The 24,435-nt window shown below is 55.2% G+C and overlaps 1 protein-coding gene across 1 annotated transcript in view; it reads left to right on the forward strand.

Annotated features, from left to right (window-relative positions):
• TDRD9 (tudor domain containing 9) overlaps positions 1-22,429 on the forward strand; it is a 64,557-nt gene extending 42,128 nt beyond the window's left edge. Inside the window, exons 26-37 of the mRNA XM_015599606.2 lie at positions 2,864-2,975; positions 3,845-4,057; positions 4,302-4,391; positions 5,472-5,732; positions 6,737-6,892; positions 7,468-7,538; positions 8,892-9,001; positions 9,532-9,628; positions 15,593-15,731; positions 19,699-19,817; positions 20,989-21,061; positions 22,280-22,429. Coding sequence (XP_015455092.1) covers positions 2,864-2,975; positions 3,845-4,057; positions 4,302-4,391; positions 5,472-5,732; positions 6,737-6,892; positions 7,468-7,538; positions 8,892-9,001; positions 9,532-9,628; positions 15,593-15,731; positions 19,699-19,817; positions 20,989-21,061; positions 22,280-22,381 — 1,543 coding nt within the window. The 3' untranslated portion in view covers positions 22,382-22,429. The remainder of the gene's footprint in view (positions 1-2,863; positions 2,976-3,844; positions 4,058-4,301; positions 4,392-5,471; positions 5,733-6,736; positions 6,893-7,467; positions 7,539-8,891; positions 9,002-9,531; positions 9,629-15,592; positions 15,732-19,698; positions 19,818-20,988; positions 21,062-22,279) is intronic.
• The last annotated feature ends 2,006 nt before the right edge of the window (positions 22,430-24,435 follow it).

The raw sequence follows: 24,435 nt of genomic DNA on the forward strand, positions 1-24,435 counted from the left end.
CCGCCTCAGCCTAGACGAGGAAAAGATACGAACTGGTCACGTAAATCATATATCCATTAATTTCTGTTAGCAATTTGCCTATTTAGTGAGTAAAGGGAAACAGTCGATTAATACATTTCTTAAAGAGTAAAAAAGACCTTCCGCCTAAAATCCCCTCCCCTCCCGGTCTCTAAGGCCCTGTCTGGCCAAACACCATTTCTGCTAACAGTGGGCCAATGACCCTTATCAGTAGCCAGAGGATCTGAGTCACCAGTTTTGGGGCAATTATCGGGATTGGAGGGAGAGGGTCTTTTCTTTTCCCAAAGAAAAGAGGAAAGAAAAGTTAGCTAGGTTTACTAAAAAGATTAAGAACTCTGCAAGAGTCGTCCCATGTCATTTCCTGCTAAAAGATCAAGAATTTTACAAGTGGCGTCGCATATCGCGTATCGGTACTTCAGAGGGAGGCGGCGGGACTGTGCACCTGCCTCCCCACGTTCCGGTGGTTCTCACAGCCACCCACCCATGCTTAGGCTCCCGCGGGCAGCGCTGGCTGTGTAGCCGGGAGAGCCGCCTTCAAGCCTGGGCCCCTCATCTCCTCGCAGTGCGCTCAGCCTCTCTGAACCTCAGCGCTCCTCATCTGTTTATTTTCCAGTTTTATTGAAGATACATCGCTGTACGTTCAAGGCACAGAGCATGATGGTTTGATTTATAGGTGTTGTGGAATGATGGCCACAGGGGATTCAGCTGACCTCTGCCTCTCATGCAGACGCAATAAAGAGAGAAAGAAGGAAAAACCTTTTCTCCTTGTGATGAGAACCCTTAGGGTCCCTCTCTCGCCAGCTTCCCAGCATTTCCCGCCTGGCAGTGGGAGCTGCGGCTCTGCCCTAGGGCCGGCCTCTCTTCTGCCTGGAAGTTGGTGTCTCCGACCACCTTCCCCTTCCCCCAATCCCTCTCCCCACTCCCCCGCCTCTGGTAACCACAGGTCTGGTCTCTTTTTCTATGAGTTTGGCTTTTTCTTTTCTTTTCTAGATTTCACATACAATTGAAGTCATGGTATTTTTGTCTGTCTGGCTTATTTCACTTAGCATTGTGCCTTCACGCTCCATCCATGTTGCTGCAGATGCCAGGATTTCCTCATTTTTATGGCCGAGTAGCATCCCAGTGTATACATCGACCCGTCGTCTTTGTCCACTCACCCACCGATGGGCACTGAGTTCCAGCGTCTTGGCTACTGTAAATAATGCCACCATGGGCATGGGGGTGCAGACTCTGTTTCAACTTAGTGTTTTTTTTTCCTTTGAATAAATACCCAGAAGTGGAATAGCTGGGTCATAAGGTGGTTCTAATTTTGAATTTTCTGCGGAACCCCCGAACTGTTTTCCACGGCGGCTGCGCCAGCTTGCAGTCCCACCGGCAGTGCGCGAGGGCTCCCTTCTCCACGTCCTCGCCGGCGCTTGCTTGTTGTCTTGACAACGGCCATTCCCTCCCAGCAGCTGTGAGGTGCTAGCTCATCCTGGTTTTGCTTTGCATCTCCCTGACGACTAGGACATCTTCTGTGTCCGTTGTCCTTTGGGGAAATGTCTGCCCGGGCGCTCAGCTGACTGTGATTGGTCTGTTCGCTTTTCTGCTGTTGATGGATCTGCGGGATGGACGGATGCCTGCTGCACAGGGCCGTTGAGAGGGTCCCGGGGAGTTGCTTATGCGATTTGCAGTTTAAGTAGCAGGGGTTGAACCTCCTTGTCCCCTTTCTTCCTCCTTCCGGCCGGGCGTTCATTTTCTCTTGTTAAGCACAGTGGGATATTCTGTCCTCGGCAGAGCAGACGGTGGGCTAAGGTGGAGATGAGTTGGGAGCGCCTGGGTGCTGGCCGGCACAGGGGCCTCCCTGCCGAGCGGGCCTCCCTGCTCAGCGGGCTGGCGGGCATGGCGGGCGGCCGTGTGGATCCGGTCGGCCCAGAGCACTGGCACTCGCCACTTGGCACCTGCCATCGAATTAGTGGGTTTTCTCTTCTTGGGCCAAGTTAAATCCCCCTTTAGTGTTTGTCACAGATCGCGGGTCGTGCTCCGCAGTGCCGTGCGTAGGGATTCTCCTTTACCATTTCTCGTTTGTTATCTGTTTAATGCCGTGAGGGACTTGACAGGAATTTGAGGACTTGGAGAGGGAAGGGAAGGTGTCCCATTGAGTTGCATCTAGCGTGTGCAGTTTTGACCCTGACTTTGGGAGTGCGGTGGGTGTGGCCTGGGACAGAGGACGCCTGTCCTGCCGGGTCCCTTCGCCTGAGTCATTATTAATAAATGGGCCCAAAAACTGGGAAGCGAGTCAGACCAGACCTCCCTTATAAGTCTTTCTCTTCATTTTAGAACAAAAATATTTTGGGGGAAAATTTTATTTTTTATCAAATTTACATTTCTTATCCTGGATTGTAGCATTTACCGCCTTATTACTTTAAGGGATGAATGCTGTTTTTTGGGTTTATTGGAAAATCTCGTACGTGTTTTCCAGCAGCGTGAGCCAGGCTCGGATTTCTGTAGTGTTCTCAAGGTGAGTCGTTCACCTCTGAAACCACAGCTCAGCGAACATTGCAGGCCCTAGATGCAGCGTTTCTGTTCTTGAAGGGTGAGGTTCTAAAGTGGCCTTGACCTTGCAGGTGTGTTCCAGAGAGCGCTGAGTAGCTGCTGGTGTGCACGCCCCTCCAGGCGGCTCGGGAAGCCACCAGACACTCAAGTTTGAGACGAGATCAAATTTAATCAAATTCATCATCTCAGGCTTAGGTGTTTTAGTGAAGTATTCTGCTCTTGTAGAAATGGCGGGGTGGGGTAGTTCAGGCGGTAACTCACTCATGTAAATGTTTTCTGTGCGACACCCGACTTTTGCTCCTATTTCTAGGGTGAACGTGGACTTCCAGAAGCAGACAGTGGACCCCGTGCAGGTGTCACTGAGCACGCTCCACAGGTCGCGGGCGGTCACGGAGCTCCTACTGACGGTCGATGTTACAGAGGTAAGAGTCATTGGAGGGTCCCCTCCCCCACCTGATCTGGAAGTGTCACGTGTGCGTGACTTAAAACACGTGTGCGCCCACAGTCTGCACACTCAGCGACCTGCCGAGTGGTGAGCTTGAATTACTGTACTTGTTAAAGAGAATGTGGCTGGAACCCAAAATGAAACACAGATATTCATTCCAGAATCAGAGTTCGATTTTTAAGATGTTAAGAATGTCTAAAATGCTAAAAATCAGTTTTAGCCATAGGATACGTGTAAAAATCTTTATCAGTATAGTGATAGATGCCTGTGTAGTTTGGTTTATAACAACAAAACCGTCATTGGCACTGTTCTCTAGGGTATGAACAAAATAAAATTCCATCTGTGATGCACCAGCGCTTTCTGGTAAACCCACCTTCTGCCAGGAGACGTCCTGTGGGAACCTGGGAACTGCTGGGGCCTCGCAGTTGTGGGACCTAGGGTCTCGTGGCCCCAGCGCAGTGTGTGGGGCTGCTCAGTAGGCTGGCTCTTGGTGGCACGCCCACTCTCCACTTACCACTGCTCTTCCTGCCCCGGCCCTGGGAGGGCGCCCGCAGGCTCCTCGGTGGGGCAGAGGGAAGGTAAAGCAGCCTGCTCTGCAGGCCCCCAGAGGTGGCTTGCCCTGGACTGTGCCAGCACCCCGCACCCCCGAGAGGGGGTCCACAGTGTGCTCACCTCAGTCGGCCACAGAGTCCCTTCTCTCTCATTCGCTGTCAACGTTTGTGGATGCCTCGGTACCCAGGACCCAGTTCGTGGCCGGGAGAGCGTGTTGGCCCTGTGCTCTGAGCTCACGTTCTTTGTGGACATCCTTTCTGGGTGTCATCTCTGCTTCTGTCCATTCTGTTTCAGGTGGTTGAAGCGGGGCACTTTTGGGGATACAGGATTGACGAAAAAAACTCAGAGATCCTGAAAAAGCTTACTGCTGAGATAAACCGCCTGAAATTGGTGCCCTTGCCTGTTCACCCGCATCCGGACTTGGTCTGTCTGGCTCCTTTTGCGGATTTTGATAAACAAAGCTATTTCAGAGCTCAAATCCTTTATGTTTCTGGGAATTCGGCTGAGGTACGTTTTTCTGTAACATCACTCAAAGGGAAATGAGCAAACTTAACAGCAGTTTGTAGAAAATCTCTAAGTTAGCGGAAATCAAATAGAGAAGTTAGAAAGGTGCTCTAGTAGAAAAGTTCTTTCCCACAGCAATATGGGTTGACACTCAGGACACAGAGCTGCCATGACGGGCTTGGGGCGGGACAGTGCCAGGCTTGGGGCGGGACAGTGCTCGGCTAATGTGTGCCGCTTTGTTCTCTAGGTGTTTTTTGTGGACTATGGTAACAGATCTCACGTGGATCTTGATCTTTTAATGGAGATTCCCTGTCAGTTTCTCGAACTTCCGTTTCAGGTACGGCAGACGGGCCCCGGAGGTGTGGGTCTTCACGCTGGGAGGATCCCGGAGGCCAGATGGGGCCCCAGAGCGGGAAGACGTGTTCTGTCACACTTGCCAAATTTGGTTTCTGCTTTTTTTCCAAAAGTATTTGCCATAGATATTTTTGCCAATATTATTTTTGGAGTGAGTTAAAATATATGGAGGATTTCATGCTTAGCAAAAAAAAAAAAAAAAAGTTTTAATTCAGCATTATTCTCTAAGGTTTCTGGTTATGTTGAAAGCAGACAAAATTTAGGTGCGCTGGAGACAGACCCACACATACCCCTTCTGTCAGTGTGGGGACAGTTGGTTATTCCAGACTTTCACTGTTGTTGAAAAAGCAGAAGCCAGTGTCCTTACTTGTGGAATCGTCACTCAGCCCAGAATTGTTTTTTCTTTGTTTTTTACAATAAGGACAGCTCTTAATTCAGTTCGATCCTGCCGTTTTCTCTAAAATCAAGAAAAGTTTGTTAAATGAATCAAATCTCATTTTCTTATACTGAAAATGTTTTCTTATTTCTCTCCAAATACCTAATGCGTTTTTGTTTAGTTTTCCATCCTACGTAGACGTTACACCATTTTTTCAGGTACACTTGACATTCAGTATTATGTTAGTTTCAGGCGCACAGCACGTTTATATAATTTATGAAGTCCCCCGATAAGCTTCGTGTCCACCTGGCACCGCACGTGGCTGTCACGGTAGTGTCGACTGTATTCCCTGTGCTGCCCTTTACAGCCTGTGACTGTTTTGTAACTGCCGTTTCTTCTTCTCCATCCCTTCCCCTTTCTCACCCGGCCCCCGCCCCGCTCCGTCTGGCCGCCATCGCTTTGCCCTCTGTTATGTACGAGCCTGTTTGTTTCGTTCGTTTATTTTTTAGATTCCACGTATAGGTGAAATCACACGGTTTTGGTTTTTGTCTGACTTACTGCCGGGTGCATGCCTGCCGTCGCAGGCAGAGTTGGCTTTGCAGGTTTTCCAAGGGCACTGGTGGGGTCCGTGGATGGGCGCTCCTCGGTGCTGTGGGGCTGAGTGTTCGCCCTTCCCTTCTGTCGTAGGCCCTGGAGTTTAAGATCTGCAAGATGCGCCCGTCGGCCAGGTCCCTGGTGTGCGGCGAGCACTGGAGCGGCGGGGCCAGCCGGCGCTTCGCTGCCCTGGTGAGCGGCTGCGCGCTGCTCGTGAAGGTCTTCTCCGTCGTGCACAGCGTCCTGCACGTGGACGTGTACCGCTGCTCCGGCGTCCAGGACCTCCTCAGCGTGAGGGACGTCCTCATCGACGAGGGCTACGCCGAGCTGGCCGACGAGTGCTACGAGTCCAAGGTGCGCTGTCCCTGTCGCGGGCCAGCGGGCGCGTGCCCGCGTCCTTCTCCCGTGTTTGGTGTCCCTCGGTGTCCCCGTGTTAAGATCAGTGGTGCCATCTTAACTTTCTTTGAGGTTTCTTGGAGACTGACTGTGGGAGCTGATGTTTTGCTCGTTTCCTGTTGTCAGACTATTTTTTTTTCTTCTTAGAATAAAAATTAAATGTGAAAACGTTTTTTCTTTGGGGAGGTTTTCAAAAATGGATTCCAAGGTTTACTTCCCCAATGAAAGTAGTTAATAAATATTTCTTTCAAGTATTTCAGACATTTCAGATGCCTTTGAATTATTACTTTCAAAATCAGTTCCAAAGTTATTTTTCTCGGTCCGAGGTTTCAGAGATGCCATTTCAAGGCTGCTGCCGAAGGCCAGAGATGTTCCTTCTGTTGTTTCTGCTGGGGGTGATGGGGGTGAGGGGTTGGGGAGCGGACAGACGTTAGCGGAGAGCTGACTGAATTTTGTATTCCCGGTACTTCTGGTAACATCCCCATATGAAGCTGAAATTTTGTGTACAGAAAGTTCCTTTAAAAAACATTTTTCTTTTTTTTTAAATTATTTTTATGATGACATTGATTAACAAAATCCAATAACTTTCAGCTGTGCGTTTTAGCAGTTAGGCACATAAATATTTACACTGTGCGTTCACCTCCCATAGTTAGATTTCTTTTTTGTCACCACGTATTTGACCCCCTTTACCTCGTCCACCTCCCTGCTGAAAAACGTTTTCACTCTCTCAGTTCTCTCGATGCTTGAAAGATAGCGACGGCGAACGAGTTGAGCTTCTAATGAGTCGTGTCTTATTTCTTTTGTTTGAATTTAAAATGTACTTGATAAAATTATCTCCTGGCACCGTGATAACCTAGCGATCAGCTAATTTCATGCCTCTGAAATACTTTGATTAGTTTAGAATAAAGAGCTTTTGTTCCAGTTTTTCCTTTAGCAAAATGAACTTTTCTCGTTTTGTTCAGCAAAGCCATGAAGTTCTCAAGGGTCTCTTTTCCAAATCAGTTGAAAATGTGACAGACATGTCTGTGGCGTCACCCGGGAAAGATGAGGAGAAACACCTGATCCGCATTCTGTTGGACGGCTTCTCTTCCCGGAAGTTCGGGGCCCCAAACTGCAAGGTAGCCCGGCGCCCCACTCACTCCGCAGTGGGGGCCTGCGGCGGTCCACACTGGGGGCCTGGGTCAATGAGAGCAGAACCTGGGCCCAGTGTAGAGAGGAGCTTGGATCTGTCCCCGCTTTAGACCACCCTTTCCGAAGGTGATCTGGGCCTGCTTATCACAGGCGGGGAGCAGCGTGTGGGCTTTTGGGGAGTAGCTCATGGTCTGATTTCCTCCTACTCGGGGAGGAGGGCACATCCCCTCCCTGTCTGGGACTCTGCTCCTCCTGTGCCTGTGGCTGTGTGGCCTGGGGCCCGCCCAGGGGGACTGACCCGGTGCTTATGCTTCCTTTGGGGCCAAGGCTTTGTTAGGTGTTTATAGTGGGGGACGTTAGTGAAACCGTTGGAGGAATCAGTTGCATCCCAGTAAAATATCTTCTTTAAGATGTTTTTTCCCCACTGAATCTTGAAGATGTTGTGGTAAAGATGTGCTGTTATCTTTTTTTTAAATAGGAGTTGACAGCTGGATTTTTAAAATGTACACGAAGTGATGATGCTATGCTTCTAGGTGACGTTTTGTATGTTTTGTGTATCCAGGTCATTCTCCACGGGCCTTTCAACCCTTACGAACTGAAGTGTCACAGTTTGACCAGAATATCCAAGTTCAGGTATGAGTCACTTAAGTCGCACATGAGACTTTTTTTCCCCACTGCTCCTGTGGTTACAGACCCGTCGAAAAGGGACCCCCTTTGTCCGGAACTGGGGGGCTGCCTCGTCTCTTTCAACCCCTCTAACCTCTGAGCTCCAGATCTCAGGCCCTCTTTTTGTCACGTGAAAGCCAGTCTATAGGACAGTTTTGAGTATCTTTCATCAAAGACTTTGTTTTGTTTCTGTTCTTATTGCAAATCTGTGAGTGCCTGCTGTGTTCTGGGAACATCAGAGTTTGGGGGGAACGATAGTAGACAAAATATGGCCAGTGTACTCCCCAAAATGACGGTTCAGTGTGGGGTACGCAAGAGAAAAGTGGCGATTACAGGGTCCACTCCCGAACACCTCCACGGGGCTACAGAGTGTGACGGAAGCGGGAGTCGGGAGGGCCTGATGCCTGAGGCCGTCCAGGCAGGTCTGAGGCCTGAGGGTGCACAGCTGTTGGCCAGGTGGGGGAGGCGAAGGCTGGAAGAGATGGTTCTGTTGGCAGGTGTGGGGTCTTCGTTTGGGAGTGTCACTGCTGGTGAGGGGAGTGGGGCTGGGGGTCAGTGGGCGTGGCGGGCCTGCAGGGCCTGTGGCGATAGAGGGGGGCCATGCTGTGCGCATTTTACGGTGGCCGCTCTGCAGGGTGGGCAGAGGTGAACCCTGGTGTCCCAGCTAGCTCTGGGACCAGCAGCTCAGTGTCCCCCCGGAACTGGTTAGAGGTGCTGACGGGAGCCCGCATTTTCTCGAGACTGCGCACGTGCACGGGTGGAGCCTGAGGGTGCGCTGCCCTGGGCGGTGGGCGCGTCCCTGGGAAGGAGCACAAGTCAGAGGCTGGGCGCATTGCAGCGCGCGGTGGGGACGTTGTGGGGTGCATGGAGTCCACTGCCCAGAGCTTGGCATGTGCAACCAGCGGGCGAGGCCGCAGCAGGGCCTCTGCTGGGGCAGCCAGGTGGTGGGTGGGAGGCTGGAGCGCAGGGCAGAGACAGGATAGAGGCAGGCAGAGGCAGAGACTTGGGCATTGTCAGCATGCGGGTGGCACTGGAAGCTGGGGGGTGGTCGGGGGCATGTGAGGGGGTGGAAGGGAGAAGAGGGTGGCGGCCTAGCTCCAGGACTTGGGGTGAAATGGCAGCGGCCCAGCAGGAAAAGAGGTGCTGAGGAGCGTGGGCTCTGCGTGTTCCCCGTCGGTCGCTGTGTGTGTGTGTGTGTGTGTGTGTGTGTGTGTGTGTGTGTGTGTGTGAGATCATGTCTTTGAAACGTGTCAGGCACGGGGGGGGCATCACCCGCTGCCTCGGTGGTCACCAGCGGCTTTCTCGGACGCCCCTGTGCAGATGCGTTTGGATCGAGAAGGAGAGCATCAACTCCGTCATCATCAGTGACAGCCCCGAGGACCTCCACCAGAGGATGCTGGTGGCAGCTTCCCTTTCGGTCAACGCCACGGGTGAGTGGAGGGCTCTGTTCATCCACAGTGTCACTCCTCTCTCCCCCTGACTTCAGCCCCTGGGGACAGGGATCCTGTCATTAATGAACTAACGTAAGTGTCCCTGCCCCATCTTCTGACCGGTTCCTAGGTGATGGGCTGATGCAAGTGTAACAAAGGGCGCCCCCTCCCCTCGCCTCCCCTCCCCGTGAACAGCTAGTCATGCCCTTGACTTTTCACTCACCCCACTGCGCTTGGCTGCAAAGGGACACATCCTTGTCTGTCCTTGGCCGACAGCCCTGTAGTCCAGTGAGGAGGCACAGGAGGGAAGGCGACCAAGCACAGGAGTCCCCAGATGGCTGGGGGGTAATGTCCGATGAGGTGCCTGTCTGTGGGGTGCTGTAGGAACAGCAGTCAGGGAGTGCCTTGCTGTTGGGGCATCTGTGGGGACAGACTCAGCAGAGGGCTGCCTGGGGGCGAGGGGGGTTTGCCAGGAGGGAGCGCCATCCGCAGGGCGGTGCCCAACATGGCCTTCCTCGGCCTGCTCGCAGGGTCTACCATGCTGCTGCGAGAGACCTCCCTGATGCCGCCCGTGCCCGGCCTCCCGGCCCTCCTGAGCATGCTGTTTGCGCCGGTGATGGAGCTAAGGTGCGTGCGGCCATCTGCTCTGTCCGTAGCTTTTGTAAAACGGGAACCGAGTGGTAGAGACAGGCACTGCCTTCTTCTGGAGAGAAAGCAGGTACAGGAAACCTGGCCGCGGCACACTGGGCTGCTGGCCCTTCCCTGTGCCTCGCTGTGAAGAAAGAAGCCTTGTTGCTGCGGAGGCGTCTGTGCAGGTGTGCGGTATGACTTCAGCAAGAAGCTCGAGGAGCTGATCAGACACAGGCCGTGTCGCAGAGGAGCTTGAGCTGACGTGGGCCAGGCTCAAAGAATGGAGCCAGGGGAAGGCTCACGTCCGGATGGGGCTTTCTCGCCGTCGTTAACGGGCTGCATGTGTGGGGACCTTGTCGTGCTCTTAGGATGGTCACCGTGACTGAGATGACAGATTGTCGCCCTTTTTGGTGCCAAGATCAAACAGCGGTTCTCCCAGGGACTTCAGGGAAGGGACCTGTGGCCCTGAGCCGAGCCCTTGAAGGCACGCCCACAGTGGGCCCCACCTGGTGCGGGTCTGCTCTGAGCAGCAGCTGCCTTTGCCCGGCAGAGGGGCAGGGGTGGGAGAGAGACCCCGTGGGTCTGGAGGAGCCATATGGCGGGGAGGCGAGGTGGAGGTGGCTGCAGCAGGTGCTCATGGGGCCTCATGCAAGGGGTGTTCGGGTTTGAGTCCCCTCTGTCTTCTGGCCCATTTTTTCTGGTCGCCGGGTGGGGTACCTGGGTGGCCTCGGTTGGTCGAGTTTGGTCCAGGTAGCTGAGAGCACCCTGCTGTCGGCTTAGTCCTCTCTGCCAGGAGCCTGTGCAGAATCTGCTGTGCAATCTCAAATGTTTAGTCCCTTTTTCCGTTTTAAAAATAATCGTGTATGTTTTTTTCTTTCTAGAAATCTATAGTACTTAGGAAAACTTGAGGAAAAATCGACATTTTTTTAAACTTTTAGTGAATTTCAGTATTTTTATATATTTTATTTTGTTTTTAGATTTTTGGCATGCTATATCATTTTTACATATTAAGCGTTTTCATAGTATTGTGACATCTTTGTAACTATCTGTTTTAAAAATTGCATCATGTACTACTGAGTGGGCATATAAGGGCTTTTCTAGACCCTGCCCTGTTTTATTTGCATGCATTTGTTTCTAACCTACCCCTGTCCCCAGAGGACTTACTATGCCTTTGGATGTGGGACCTTGGCTTCTCTCTAATTTGCAGCAGCGATGTGCTAAATATCTCCACGAACAAAGGCATCTTCTGAGCCCTCGTAGGGGAGGCACGCACGTGAACACAGTGCCCTGCGTGTGGGTGTCTGGTGAGACAGCAGCAGACCGAGCGGCAGTGGCCGTGACTTCGCAAGCACGCTCTCTTGTCGTTGCTTCCGATGCTCTTTTTGCCTCTTGAACGAGACCCAGCTCCTGCTTTGACTCCTTCCTTTTAAATAGAAGCTTTTGGAGGATGTGGGTGAGGCAGTGTATTACTGAAGTCTCCAACGTGCAAGCGGTTTTGTTGAAGACAGTCAAGAAATACTAAAATAATTAGTACTTAAAATACCATCTTTCTAGAAAAAGAGTAAGGTCAACGTGAGGTTATGCGTGAGTAGTATATGGTGTTTTGACATAGCCGATGCTCAGTGCTCATTTTGTTGAGTTTAGTGCGGTGAGCCGGATTGGGACAGTTTATGTGACAGCACCAGTAAGACGCGTTGACTTGGTGTCCAGAGGCTCGGCTAGGTGGTCACGAGGAAGGGGAGGTGGGCCTGGAGGGTCCTCATCCGCAGTCCGCTCCGGCCGGTCCTGTGCGGTTCTCGTTACCTCGCTGAGTCAGGAGCAGCCACTTTGAGCGACTTGGGAAGATGAAGCGCTGTTCGCCTGGGGCGAGCACCTTCCTCCCCGGCAGACGCTCAGTCTGCTGGGGCCGACGGTGCAGACCTGGCGGTGGGGGGGGGGGGGCCCCTGGCCAAGGTGTGTCCCAGGGAGGAGTCCCCTGGCCGAGGTGTGTCCCAGGGAGGAGTTGTCCTCCCGAGCCTGCAGCCTCGCTCATCAGTGACCCGCCTTTCCGGGGCCCACCTGCAGGGGAGCGCGCATCCTGCCTGGCTGAGCCCCAGATGACGCAGGCCCGGGCCACAGTCAGAAACCAAGCCTGCGTCCTCTGGGTCAGTGGAGGCAGTTCTTCCCTAGGTTTGTCACCGTCCTGTCACAATTGCGGCAACTAGACTGAAAAGAGGTCTCTTGCCACCTCCAGCTTACGCTTCCTGCAGTGGTGGGAGGAAAGGGATGTGAATGAGAGTAAGTTTTACATTTCGTTTCTGTTAATAAAGGAGCGGGGGTCCGCGTCACCCCCCACTAGCCCCAGAGGACGACGGAGCAGAGGCCGCTGTCCCCGGTCTCGCCCCTGGTCAGGGCTGACCGGGCTGCCGCCCACGAGTCCTCGCTCTGCCTGCGGCGCCCCTTCGCTTTCAGCTGTCCCCGGAGAGCAGGGCGCCTCCGCAGCTCTGCCTGTCGGCTGCAGGCGAGCGTGTTCCTCCCTCTCTGTCTGGGCCGCGCGTGCTCCGCCTTTCGTGCTGGCCCCTCCGCACGGTGTCTTCCTGGTGAATGGGAGCCGGCTGTGGTGCTGCTTCTGATCGGTGGCCTCAGCCTTCAGTGCCTGCTGGGCGGTTCTCCCCTGGGCAAGTGGGTACTCGAAGCAGCCCGGCGCCCCCACGATGGGCGGTGAGAACGTGAGCGCAGGTGTTCGGCATAGGGCCGAGACGCTGCCCTTCGGCCCCTCCGTGGTTCCTGGAGCTGGACATCGGGCTGCTGGGCGTGGGGTTGGGATGCGAAGCCACGTGTGTAGGGCAGCGCCCCGAGCAGGCCGCGCGTGAGGCGAGACCTTTCAAAACCACAAAACGTGCTGCCAGGTAAAATTTAAAAGTGAAGTGAGAGGCCTGGCAGAGGATTTCCACTTTCTCCTGTTTGTTTCTGTCCTCGGCGCTGCATAACGGTTACCCACAGCCACCCTTTTTTTATGCCATGGATGACAGTTCAGATGGGGCCATGAGGGACAAAGCGTGCGGGTCCCCAGATGGAACGCTTGGAAGCCTGGGCGCTGGTCCTGGCTGGAGGCCTCCCCACGTGGTCTCCGCGTGGGCCAGTGTGGGCTTCTCAGCCCTGGTGGCTGGGTGCCAAAGTCGGTGTCCTGAAAGAGCCAGCTGGAAGCTGTGGCACCTTTTGTGACCGGCCGCACAGGTTGTGCATCGTGAGACGTGCTGCGGTCGCAGGCCCTCCCAGGCTTGAGGTGCAGGCTTGTAGGCCCCGCTCGTCACTGTCAAGCGTCAGCCTTCCAGCGGCTGAGGAGTGTGTTGGATGGGGCTACTGCTGTCGCATCTCTGGAGTCTGCCACCTCCTCCCTCTGTGCTGAGACACCTCGAATGCTACAATGTATCCGCTGGCTCTGCAGTTGGAAACAGTCTTCATCTATACTCCACGTTTTTAAAAAAGCCTTAGAAAACAGGAAAATAAAGCAGTAGTGCTTTTCAGTGTCAGAAGTGCGAGGGAGTGAGGATGTTCGAGAAGGGACCCTCAGGTCTGGTGGGAAGGCTGTGGTGGCCGCCTCCTGGGCCTGCCCCCGGCCCCTCAGGCTCCCCCACTGTGGGGAGGGGCCATCTTGATCTCACGGGGTTGTGGAGTGTGGATGGATTCAGTGAGTCAGTGAGGGATGGCATGCCGTCTGGCATGCTGTGTGGCATCTGACGCGGGGGAGTGGTGGCAGGTGGCAGCGCCCTTGTCCTGGCGAGCAGAGCAGGGTGCATTGTAGACGTTGAGCAGGGCTTGGAGGGCTCGCAGGCTTCCGACAGCGTCGCAGGATGACACCTGCACACCACAGGACGCCTGACGGCTTGCTTATAGGGGACTTTCAGCTTGACCAACATCTAACTTTTCAGGAAATAGATTTCCTTATTTGGGTCATACAGAGAGTTCTAGGATATCATCTTGGAATAGAAATTTTTCTATCGTTTTTATTTTAAACACGATGGTTCAGAGTAGTTAGCCCTTTGAACACAGTGTCGTCAGCTGATACCAGCTCCAGGTCCTGTGTGTAAGTTGTTTCAGAGTGAATTGTCTAGGGCAGGGGTCCCCACCCCGGGGCTGCAGACTGGTTCTGGGCCGCACAGCAGGAGGTGAGCAGCGAAGCTTCATCTGCATTTGTAGCCGCTCCCCAGCGCTGGCATCACTGCCTCGGCTCATCAGGCATTAGATTCTCATAGGAGCACCGGTCCCTGGGGCCACAAGGGTTGGGGACCACTTCTTTCCAGTGCGCCCTTACTGGTCTCTATGAGATATGCTTGCTTTTGTTCTTATCACGGTTTCTGCAGTTTTCAGTATGAGTGTGGAAGATGCATTAAACAGGAAGTGAAAGCATTCCTGTGGTTGTTAGGCCTGTTTTCTGGGTTCCCGTAAGTGTTCAGGGTCCCTAGAAAAGAGGGAAACCCCACGCTTTGGTTGCTTTCGTTGATGTAAGGTTAGAGCAGGAGAGCGAGGAATTGCTCCCCTAGTGTGGGTCGTTTCTGGGCTGGGCCTGTTAGGACGGTCCTTGTTGATGAACACGTGTCATCAAGTGTGAGCAGTCAGTCAGCTTAAGTCTCCTGGCAGTTGTCAGTCAGGTGGCGGTCATGTGATGTCTTAGGAACACTGACAAAGTTACCAGGGGTGACTTGGTGACCCCTGGATGTTACTTCTGTTTTGGAAAGGTTTTATGTAACTTGAAGTAATGATAAATTATAGTCTATTAAAAATAGTGTAGGGGAGCTTGCTGTTAAACAGTTTTGGTGACTGCTTTGCAAAGGAAATACTTAGCATCTAATTTATGTCTGACTTCTGGGTCTCTTTTTTGAGTTCACGTCCACTGGGATTCTTTTCCATTTTCATTAAAGGGGAAAAGAAGTATGTGTTTGTGTGTTGTTATATACGTTTTCATGGCTAAAAAGAAAACTTTTTGCCTAGACTCTTTCATCAAAACTTTATTGATCTAGATGATATGAAAAGGTCTGAGTTGATTCAGAATCAAAGAAAATTAGCAGAATATTTTCAAAATTCAGTATAGTGTCTTCACTTATTTTATAAAGTATTTATTGAACCCATCATGGGCTATAGCACTGACGTTTAAATTAACACCCAAACACAAGAAAGAGCCTGGCGGGCCGAGGGCTCCGGGACCTGCGGGGGAAGCCAGAGCAGCTGGACCCAGCCAGCAGCGGGAAGGCCGTGGGGGTCCAAGCGAGGGCCGGGCTGTGCTGCGGCACAGAGGCCCTGGAGTTCGGATGCGGGAGGGGCCGCTGGGGGTCCAAGGCCTGGCAGTGACACATCGCTGCTGGGAAGTGGGTTGGAGGAAGCAGGAGCTGGGGGAATGGGTCCGTGATCGCGTGAGGCTAGCTGAGACGCGGCAGTGGCTTGGGCCAGGCCATGGCGGTAGCGACGGAGAAGACAGACAGATTCCTGAAAACTCGGAGAGACGGAAACCACCGGGTGCGCCAGCGGCGGGTTTGGGGTGAAATGGGGACGTGACGCTTTGTATGAGAAGTGTGTACGATGGTTCTGGGGCGGGGAGGTGGGACCGACGTCTGTAGCTTTTAGGAAGTGCTAGACTTCTTTCACGAGTCATAGATGTGTGTGTAACCTTTTCTCCAGAAAGCTCACTAAGAACTTAACCCGTGGAGAGGATTCAGAGGTAGGGAAAAACTGTATATGATAGAAATATTTCTTATATTATCTTTTTCGTCATCGTGAGAATTACAACTAAACAATGGGTTAACAGAAAACATTTATTTATGACTATATAACGTAAAAACGGAAAGAAAATGCATAAACGAAATTAGTCTCTGGACTAGGTGGGGTTGGCAGAACCTAAGGTGGACTTATTGGTGGGTTAACGTCAAAGTAGCGGCTGACCAATTTTGAAATATTAATTAACTCTTTTCAAAACTTCTCCTTTAGGGTCGATCGGGCTGGGAAATCCTACACTGGGGTCCTTTGTGGCTTGGGGTGGAACCCAACCACAGGGGCCCCCATTCTGCCAGAGCACGACATCGAGCTAGCGTTTGACGTTCAGTTCAGCGTGGAGGACATCGTAGAGGTGAGGCCGCTGCCCTCTCTGGCTCCACTCGGACACCCCGTTAACAGTGAGCGCGGCACCTGACACGGCGCTTTAAAGCCAGGTGTAGCCCTGGGCCTGGAGATGCTCGGCGTCCCTTAACCCGCCTGTTTCACTGACCGGTGCAGCGCAGCTTCCTGGGAGAGACGATGCTCCCCGCGGCTCTCCGCGGCTCCAGGCACAGCTTTTCCAGGCCATGGATTAGCCCCAGGCAACAGGCCTGCTGTGAATCTCTGTCCGGGGTCACCCCGTCAGGCCTCGCAGGACAGACAGCCTTGCTTGTTCTCGTCACGGGGCAAGGAGATGCATCCTGCCCGCCCCGTCCCTCTCCGGGCGTGAGTGGGCTCAGCGAGCCGAGCCGACGCTGGTGTGCACAGCTCTGCAGCAGGGCTGCCTGTCCTGGCCCGGGGCCGGGTGCAGACGCTGAGGCCGAGTGTTCAGACCGTGGGGCAGGCTGAGGAAGTCCCGTCGCAGCTGTTGGATCGAGCGAGAAGTTGGGGCTTATGTTTTGTGTGCTTCTGTTTCCACATCTCACTGTTCTAGTAGTTCGGTTTTACTGCTTTTTACAAAGAGGAAAGCTGGTCCTTCCCTCAGATAGCCTGGGAAGCGCTGCCCGAGCCCTCGAGGCCCGTGGAGCGGGCGAGGCTGGCTTCACCGCACGGAGGCGGGAGGGGAGGTGCGAAGTGGGCTCACAAGCTTGTCCTGGCCCAGTGGGCACACGTGAGGTCCTCTGTGCCTGTGTTGTCGATTGCACATAGCCGCTCTGCCACATAAAGGGACTTTCTGGCTTAAAAATATTCCTCTGATCGCAGACCTAATTTTAAGGTGTAGAACTACACAACTTATACAAGTTAACGTAGGAGAAAGCCTGTGTGACCTTGGATTCGGCAGTGACCTTGTGGATGCAAGGCCAAAAGCATGATCTACGAAAAACGTTGATAAGGTGGATGTTGTTAAAATTAAAAACTTCTGCTCTGCGAAAGACCCTGTGAAGAGGATGGAAAGACAAGCTGTACACCAGGAGGAAATGTTTGCAAACCGTTGTCTGATACAGGACTTTCGTCCATGATACATAAAGGGCTTTTAAAACTCAGTGACATAACAAGCAACTGAACTAAAATGTGGACGGCAATGAACGGGTGAAGAGCTGTTCAGCACCTGCGTCATTAGGAAGATGCGAATTGTGACCAAAGTGACATACCTCTGTACTATGTCAGAAACCAGTGGTGACCGCCACGGTGGGGACATGGAACACCAGGAGCGCTATTCATGGCTGGGAGTGCCGAATGGACGGCCCTTTGGAAGGCCACGTTCTTAAAGACAAGTGTGTTAGACACATCTGCGCAGGGCCCAGCGGCCCCACCGAACTGTCTGTCCAAGAGATTTAGGAGCTGACGGGCACCTAAAACCTATATGGATGAGGCCTGCAGCGTTCCTAGCTCACAGTCACTGAAAACCGGAAGCAGTCGGCTGTCCTCCTTGGGAGGGGATACGCAAACTGGCCGACAATGGGGCCTCTTCAGGAGCAGCTGGGTCTCAAAGGCACGGACAGAAGCCAGGCCCTGGGCTGCGACCTCCCCTGCGGTTCTGGGTGGAGGATGGCACACTGCAGAGGGCCCGGGCACCACAGAGGACGGTGGCTCTGCCTGCTGCGGGGTGGCGAGGGGCAACTCCACATTCATTAAATGCCAGGCCTCCCCCTTGAAAGAGTGGAGCTTCAGGGTATGTGATCCCAGCACGCACACACCCCCATACACACACGCACCCTCAGCACACACCCACACACAGCCCCCCGGAAATCGACACACACTCCCATGCACCTAGACAGACGCAAACCCAGACACGCACACACACACACGCACACACACCTAGACAGACGCAAACCCAGACACATACACACGCACACGCACCTAGACGCAAACCCAGACACGCGCACACACACACGCACACACACCTAGACAGACGCAAACCCAGACACATATACACGCACACACACCTAGACAGACGCAAACCCAGACACACACACACACACACGCACCTAGACAGACGCAAACCCAGACACACACACACACACACACCCACGCACGCACTGACCGAGATGTTGCAGACCGCATAGAAGCGGAAGGGAAGGGGCCTCTGGAAACGGCGTGTGGGGTGGGGACGGCGAGGCTGCAGACAGAAACGGTGTGAGACCTGCTCCCTCAGGCGTTTCTTGTGGAGGGCGAGTTAATCCAGGACTGCCTTCCCTGTGCCTGGGGTGACCCACACACACCCCACGCACGCACTGACCGAGATGTTGCAGACCGCGTAGAAGCGGAAGGGAAGGGGCCTCTGGAAACGGCGTGTGGGGTGGGGACGGCGAGGCTGCAGACAGAAACGGTGTGAGACCTGCTCCCTCAGGCGTTTCTTGTGGAGGGCGAGTTAATCCAGGACTGCCTTCCCTGTGCCTGGGGTGACCAAGAAGTGGACGTGGGACTCAGCTGTCTTGTCGTTGGACAGGGAGCTGCAGCAGGAAGGAAGCCTGCAGGGACCCTGGGGTTCAGGGTCAGAGATACCCACGCGCGTGGGCTTGTGCTTCCCTCGGTGGGCACAGATGGATAGCTGTGTGCGCACGAGTTCACAAGCACGCACGAGGGCCTAGACACAGGACACCCGGAGCCGTGAACAAACCTGGTGCCCGGCTTGTGGTTTCTGATAGGACTTTGCGACAAAATGAACCAGGGCTCCTTAGAGAAGCGGCTTCTCCTAGGGTCGGTGCAGGGGAAATAAAGGACGGTACGGGAGCTGCTTGTGGTGGCAGAGAGGACGAGGTCAGCACCAAGGGTGGGGGCGTGCGCAGGGACACGCAGCTGTTCTGAAAGCCACAGCTGGAAGGAGAGTGTGAAAACATTATCTGTGGGTCCACGAGCTGTAGATGAGTAAATGGACAGATGGGAAGAAGAGACAAACGTCCCCAGTGGCACCTGTCGATGCCCACCCCCAGGAAGTGGAGCTTAGCCTGCCCCCCCCGCCCACGCCCCTGCTTGTGGACTGGGCTTGGTGACGCACTCCCAACAGCAGAATAGGGACAGGGCCGAGAGACTTCACAGCTCGAAAGCCTGGCAGACCCACCTCAGCCGGTGGTCAAGGCCGATGTCACCAGTGATCGTCTTGGTGGTAGCGCACACATCCTGATACGACATGACAAGAAGGGTACCCCCCCTCTGTGGGGTTCTCCCCAAAACTCATCATCCGGTCTGATCATTAGAAAAGCGCCACAAAAACCCAGACTGGGGGACGCGCCATGAAATGCCGGATATGGGACAGTTGAGGTCTTGAGGAACAAGACCAGGCGGAGGAGCCTGGGGGACACAGTGACAGGGACAGTGGTGCCCACACAGGGCCCTAGGGTGGGGAGGGGCCTGAGTGGGAAAGCCGGTTCGATCCAGTTCACAGCAGCGCCCCAGAACCCGAGCCTGAGTTGTGACACGTGCGCCGTGGGAACACGGGCTGGCGTGGGGGCTGGGCGAGGGCGTGCCTGCAGTCTGTGCTGCCTTTGCAGCAGGTCCGGGGAAAGCTGTTTAAAAATGTGACAGGCTGCTCACGAAGTGTGGCTTAAGGGGGCTACGCCCCTTATTCCAACAGTGGACAGTGGAGCGAGAGGAACATGCGTGACGAAGTGCGCTTTGGCCTCGTGACCCCTGAGTTAAGCTGACTAAATTTTAAGACACGTTTAAAAAGTGTGCTTATACTGAAAAGCTGGAGCATTTCTTGCTGATTTTTGACTTTTTCTATTATCGTTCCTTAAATTATGAAAGCGATTATTGACGTTATTCATGTTTTAATAATTTGCTCGGAAACCTTATTAATGATAGTTGTAGAGCAAGAACTCGGAATGTTTGAGTTGTCTAAACGTGGAATGACAGTCGGTTACCGTCGAGCCACACACATGTTTGGCCGTTTATTACAGATCAACATCCTCAGGGCCGCTGTTAACAAGCTCGTGTGCGACGGGCCAAACGGGCTGAAGTTCCTCGGGCCGGAGAGGATCGCACAGCTGCAGGACAACTCTCGTCAGAAGCTTCTGGGGTAAGCCGTGCAGTGACACAGGCCTCGTTCCTTCCCCGCCAGCTTTCGTGGCTGTCGGGACTGGGAATGTTCAGGAGATGCGACAGGTTGGTCCCCTGAAGTGAAATTCCAGTGTCGGAGGCCACTGGACACCATCTAAGTGGTGTTGGGACGTGGGCCCCAGCTTCCTGTGGAGAGCCTACAACTCTGTCCCGTGTCAGAGTCCAGGCAGGCCATTGTAGGCACACTCAAACTGGGTGATTTGAGAAAAATTTAACAAAGGGACCCTTTCCGGCTGCACGGGCAGGGCTTCGGGCAGCCCTATGGGGAGTGCTTGTGGGACCCGACTGGCCAGAGGCAGGGGGCTGGGTGGCGAGGACCACCTTACCCTGTTGAGCCTCCCCCGGGAGGAGGGCTGGGGATGAGCACCCTGCCCCCTTCCTCGCGCGCAGCAGCCTTGCTGGCCGATGGAGGCCAGGAGGGCAGCGGCGGTGGAGGAGCAGGCGGCCCATAGCACGCCCAGGCCGGCGGCAGGCCCGTCCTTGCCTGAGACCCCAGACGGCGTCTGTGTGCGAGCAGGGGCTCCGGCACCGTGCGACTGTCCGCTCCCGCCCAGCCCCCTGTGCGCGGTTTCTCGTAGCTGTGTGATCACTTTAAAAGGGAATTAAATACTCAGAGCCATGTTAGCGGTGGTGAGAAAGCCTAACGTTGGTTTCTGAGCCTCGCTTTTTTCCATAAAAATATTTCTGCATGAACTTTGTGTTGGACTTTGACACACATGAGGTGTCCCAGGCCATGTCGGCGAATGTGTCCCATGGGCCGGCACCTAGATCAGAATTGCAATACAAAATGTCCAATGTGCTTAAAACCTAACGCTGTCCCTACCTGGTCACGGCTGCTCACGAGCAGATGGCGGACAGGACCTGGCTCCGCGCACGGAGCTCAGGGGCGGGCAGCCGCCGGCCGTGGGGGGACGTGGGCAAGGAGCTGCTTCTCCCCATCGTCCCCTCTGGTCTTGAATGCACAGTGGGTTCACAGGTGCCCTGGTCACACCCTGTACGTTTTGACCTTTTGAGAGTCGTGGTCCCAGTTTTGAGGGGAGGTACGTAGGGTTTGAATCTTCGAAGACTCCGGTCGCGCTTTCAGCGACTAACTTATCGTTAAGAGGTTGTAATTTTCTTTTTAACTTTAGTTTGTTCTGTCAGCTGAAGCCGAGAGAGAGAATCGTTCCCAAGTGGCATGAAAAGCCGTACGAGTGGGACCAGGTGAGTGAGAACCAGGACGCGGCGTGAGCGGCCGTCCACCGGGACCGGGGGAGCAGGCCACCGATGGACCCAGGGCTCGGAGTGGCTCGCGGAGGGTGCCGCCAGCAGGGCACTGGAGGGAAGGGCTGGCGCTGCTGGGTGCCAGGCCCGCCCCGTCACTCTGTGTGACACCCTGGCGGGAAGGCAGAGCCCGGGCTCGCTGGCCTGTGAGTGTGGGTAGAAGAGGTGAGGGTGTCTGGATCAGCCCTTGGGGGGCCCTGGCTGCTGTCTTAGTGTGCCCGGCCTGTCGCGGCAGTATCCCGACTGGGCAGCTTAAACAGCAGACATGTCTCTTCTCTTAGTTCAGAGGCTGGAAGTCGGGGATCAGGGGCCAGCATGGTCGGAGGCTGTGAGGACCCTCTCCCTGGCCGGTAGACGCCCCTTCCTGCTGTGTCCTCCCCCGGCAGAGAGCAGAGGGCGCTCCCATCTCCCCCTCTCACAGGGCGCAGACCCGTCCGCGTCTAACCCAGAGGGCCTCCCGGAGGCCCCACTGCTAACTCCTTTCCCTGGGGGTCAGGGTGGCAGCGTAGGACCTGGGACACGGTTCAGGGCACAGCCGTGGTGAGCAGAGCAGGGCCCGTCAGGTCTGGGAGGTGTAGGAAACGTGATTTCAGCGAAAGGGCTCTGGGAGGAACGTCGAGCTTAGACTCTAGAGCCAGGGATTTTTTGTAAACAAACCCGGGGGTGGGCAGCCCCCTCCCACAGTGTGAGTGAGAAGACCCCGCCCCTGGGGGTCGAGTGTCTGCCACCCCAGAGTCTGCAGGCTGCTCCCCTGCCTCTCTGTGTCCTCTGGCTGGAGCTGGAGCCCGCGCCCCGTCCTCACCTGCACGCTCCCCAGGGCGTGTGACGCCCATAGTAAGACTTAGGTCGAAAGCAGAAGCGTGGGGTTGCCGTGTTGTAGAAGACTTGACCTGTAAAGCCTGCCCTGAGGTGACCACGGGCACGTAGAGAGGGATGCGGGGGGTCACCGCGGGGAGCCCCGTACTTGGGGTGGGTTTGAAGGCGCATCGCCAGGTGCGCAGCGCCAAGGGCTGTGAGCAGCGGGCATCCCGCAAACACGTGGAAAATGAGCCACGTCTGCTGCGTCCCACATGTGCACGAGCTCATCTACCAGCGCCACTCCTGTGCCGTGCGGGCCGGGCCCGTTGCCGAGCCTGACGGCCCTGTCTTCCCCGCCAGGTCGACCCGAAGCTGGTCATGGAGCAGGCGGACCCGGAGGGTGGCAGCGGAAAGAGCACCCTCCTGTACCAGCTCCACAGGCTGATTGTCCTCAGCCCCTAGGTGGCCACCCCGGGGTGCTCCTGCCCCAGGAGAAGCCCCAGGGGGTCGGAGCACCGCAAAGACTGCCCGCCCCTGTCCCAGCGCCCCCAGGGGCCGCCACCCTGCTCCTGTTCTCTTGGTGGCGGTGGGAGGGTTGGGAAACCTAGGCTTTCTAGAAACAAGATCAGTGCATTAAATGCCTGGGGGAGACGGCCTGAGAGAGGGCTGCTCGGGAAGAGCCGCGTGTCGCTCGAGCCTCATTTGGGTAGGTCCCAGGGGCCGGTCTGCGTGTCAGGTCCCAGCGTGTGCTCGCGTGTGCTCGCACGTGCTGTCCTGCCTCGGTGACGAGCCCGGGCGTGCGGAGGACAGGACTCGACTTCCCCACAAGGCACAAGTTGCATTTTTTTCAAAACCGTGTGAGTTTTTTTTTTCCATGAGGGAAAATATCTAATTTTGGTAAACTAGCTTCAGTTTTGTATATTTTAGGTTTTTACTTAAGTTGCAATTTTTAGTTCACATTTTGGAAATTGGAGCGATTGCCTGGCAACGAATATATCTGTTAAGACAATAAAAGCATCAGACTAGGTTTCTATTTCTGAGTGTTTATCCTAAAAAAAAACCCGTGCCGGCTCCAGGGCTGGGATCTGCCCTGCAGCGTGGAAGGAAGCACCGTCCCGACCCCACGGCTTGCCCGTTGCTGTGCGGGCTGAGGGGGGTGAGCGTGGGGGGCGGTGGGGGCAGCAGCAGGGGGAGCCGTCCTGGGCCGCCCAGCTCTGCGAACCAGCCCCACGCGGGGTCACAGAAGCGGCTCCAGGCGAGTTCCACACGGGACCCACTCTGAGGCTCCTCCGGTGCCGCCCTCAGGAGGCGCTGGGCCTCGCACCCGTGTTCCCGGCCTCCGCCTTGCTCCGCAGTCCCCACGAGGGACGAGGCTGCACTGCAGCTGGCCCGTTTACCAAGACAGGTGTCAGCCGCGGCCTGCGGCCTGCGGGCCCTGTGGTAGCGGCGCGGGCAGGGGGGTGACAGGGACACTGCCTCCAGACGGTGGCTGGCGAGGGCCCTTCTGACGAGGGCTCAGAGCGGAGACCTGAAGCGTAACAGCTCCGCGGCGCCGACGGCAGACAGAAGCCAGGCGCCGGGCGGAGGGGCAGACTGGACGTGCGCCGGAGGGGAGCAGACAGGACGTGCAGGTCGGGTTCGGTAAGTCACAGGGAGTTCTTGTGGTGCCGATGTAGTGGCCCGAACGGTGGTCCCCCCAAGAGCTAGGTCGGCGTCCTGACCCCCGAGCCCCCTGTCCATGGGACCGCACTTGAGAAAGAGGCCGTTGCCGGTGCGATCTCATGAAGGACCTGGAGATGAGGTCATCACCCTGGATTTAGGGTGGGCCCCAACGCTGGTGTCAAGTGTCCTTAGACACAAAGGACACGAGAGAAGAGGCCATGTGAAGATGTGAAGACTGAGGCAGAACTCAGAGTGACGTGGACACAGACCAAGGACGCCCGGGGCCACCAGAAGCCGGGAGAAGCCGGGAGGGACCCTTCCCTGGAGCCTTCGGAGAGCCCAGGGTCACATTGACACCCAGGATGGTGACGGAGGCGCTTCTGCTGCTTTAGCCCCCAGCTCGAGGCCATGTGGCAGTGGCCCCAGGAGACGAACCCACATCTTCCACGTCCTTCCCGCCTGTGCCGCACACGCGTGGGCACGGGTGGTTTCACTCAGGCGTGCGTGCCACGGATGCCGATCTGTGTGTTAAGACTTTCACTTAACACTTGCAGGTCACGTTTCGAGGTCACTACAGAGTTGCCTCGCGCGTCGTAAGTGCTTCGTCGCGTGTGACTCTTGATGTCGCATCACTGACCTTATTTCCTCACAGTGGAGGTTTGGATGGGTCCGGTCTTGCTGTCGAGTGCAGCATCGCAGTGAGTGTCCTCGTGCATCTGTCTGACGTCACAGAATAAACTGGAATTGGAATTGCTACGTGAGTGGCTCACGCAAGGGCATTGCGGGGGCTTTCCATCCGGGAGGCACCTGTCCACAGAGCGCCTGCCCCCTGCACCCCTGCCTCCCCGCAACCC

This window comes from Pteropus alecto, unplaced genomic scaffold, assembly GCF_000325575.1.
Source record: "Pteropus alecto unplaced genomic scaffold, ASM32557v1 scaffold8, whole genome shotgun sequence".
NCBI lineage: Eukaryota > Metazoa > Chordata > Mammalia > Chiroptera > Pteropodidae > Pteropus > Pteropus alecto.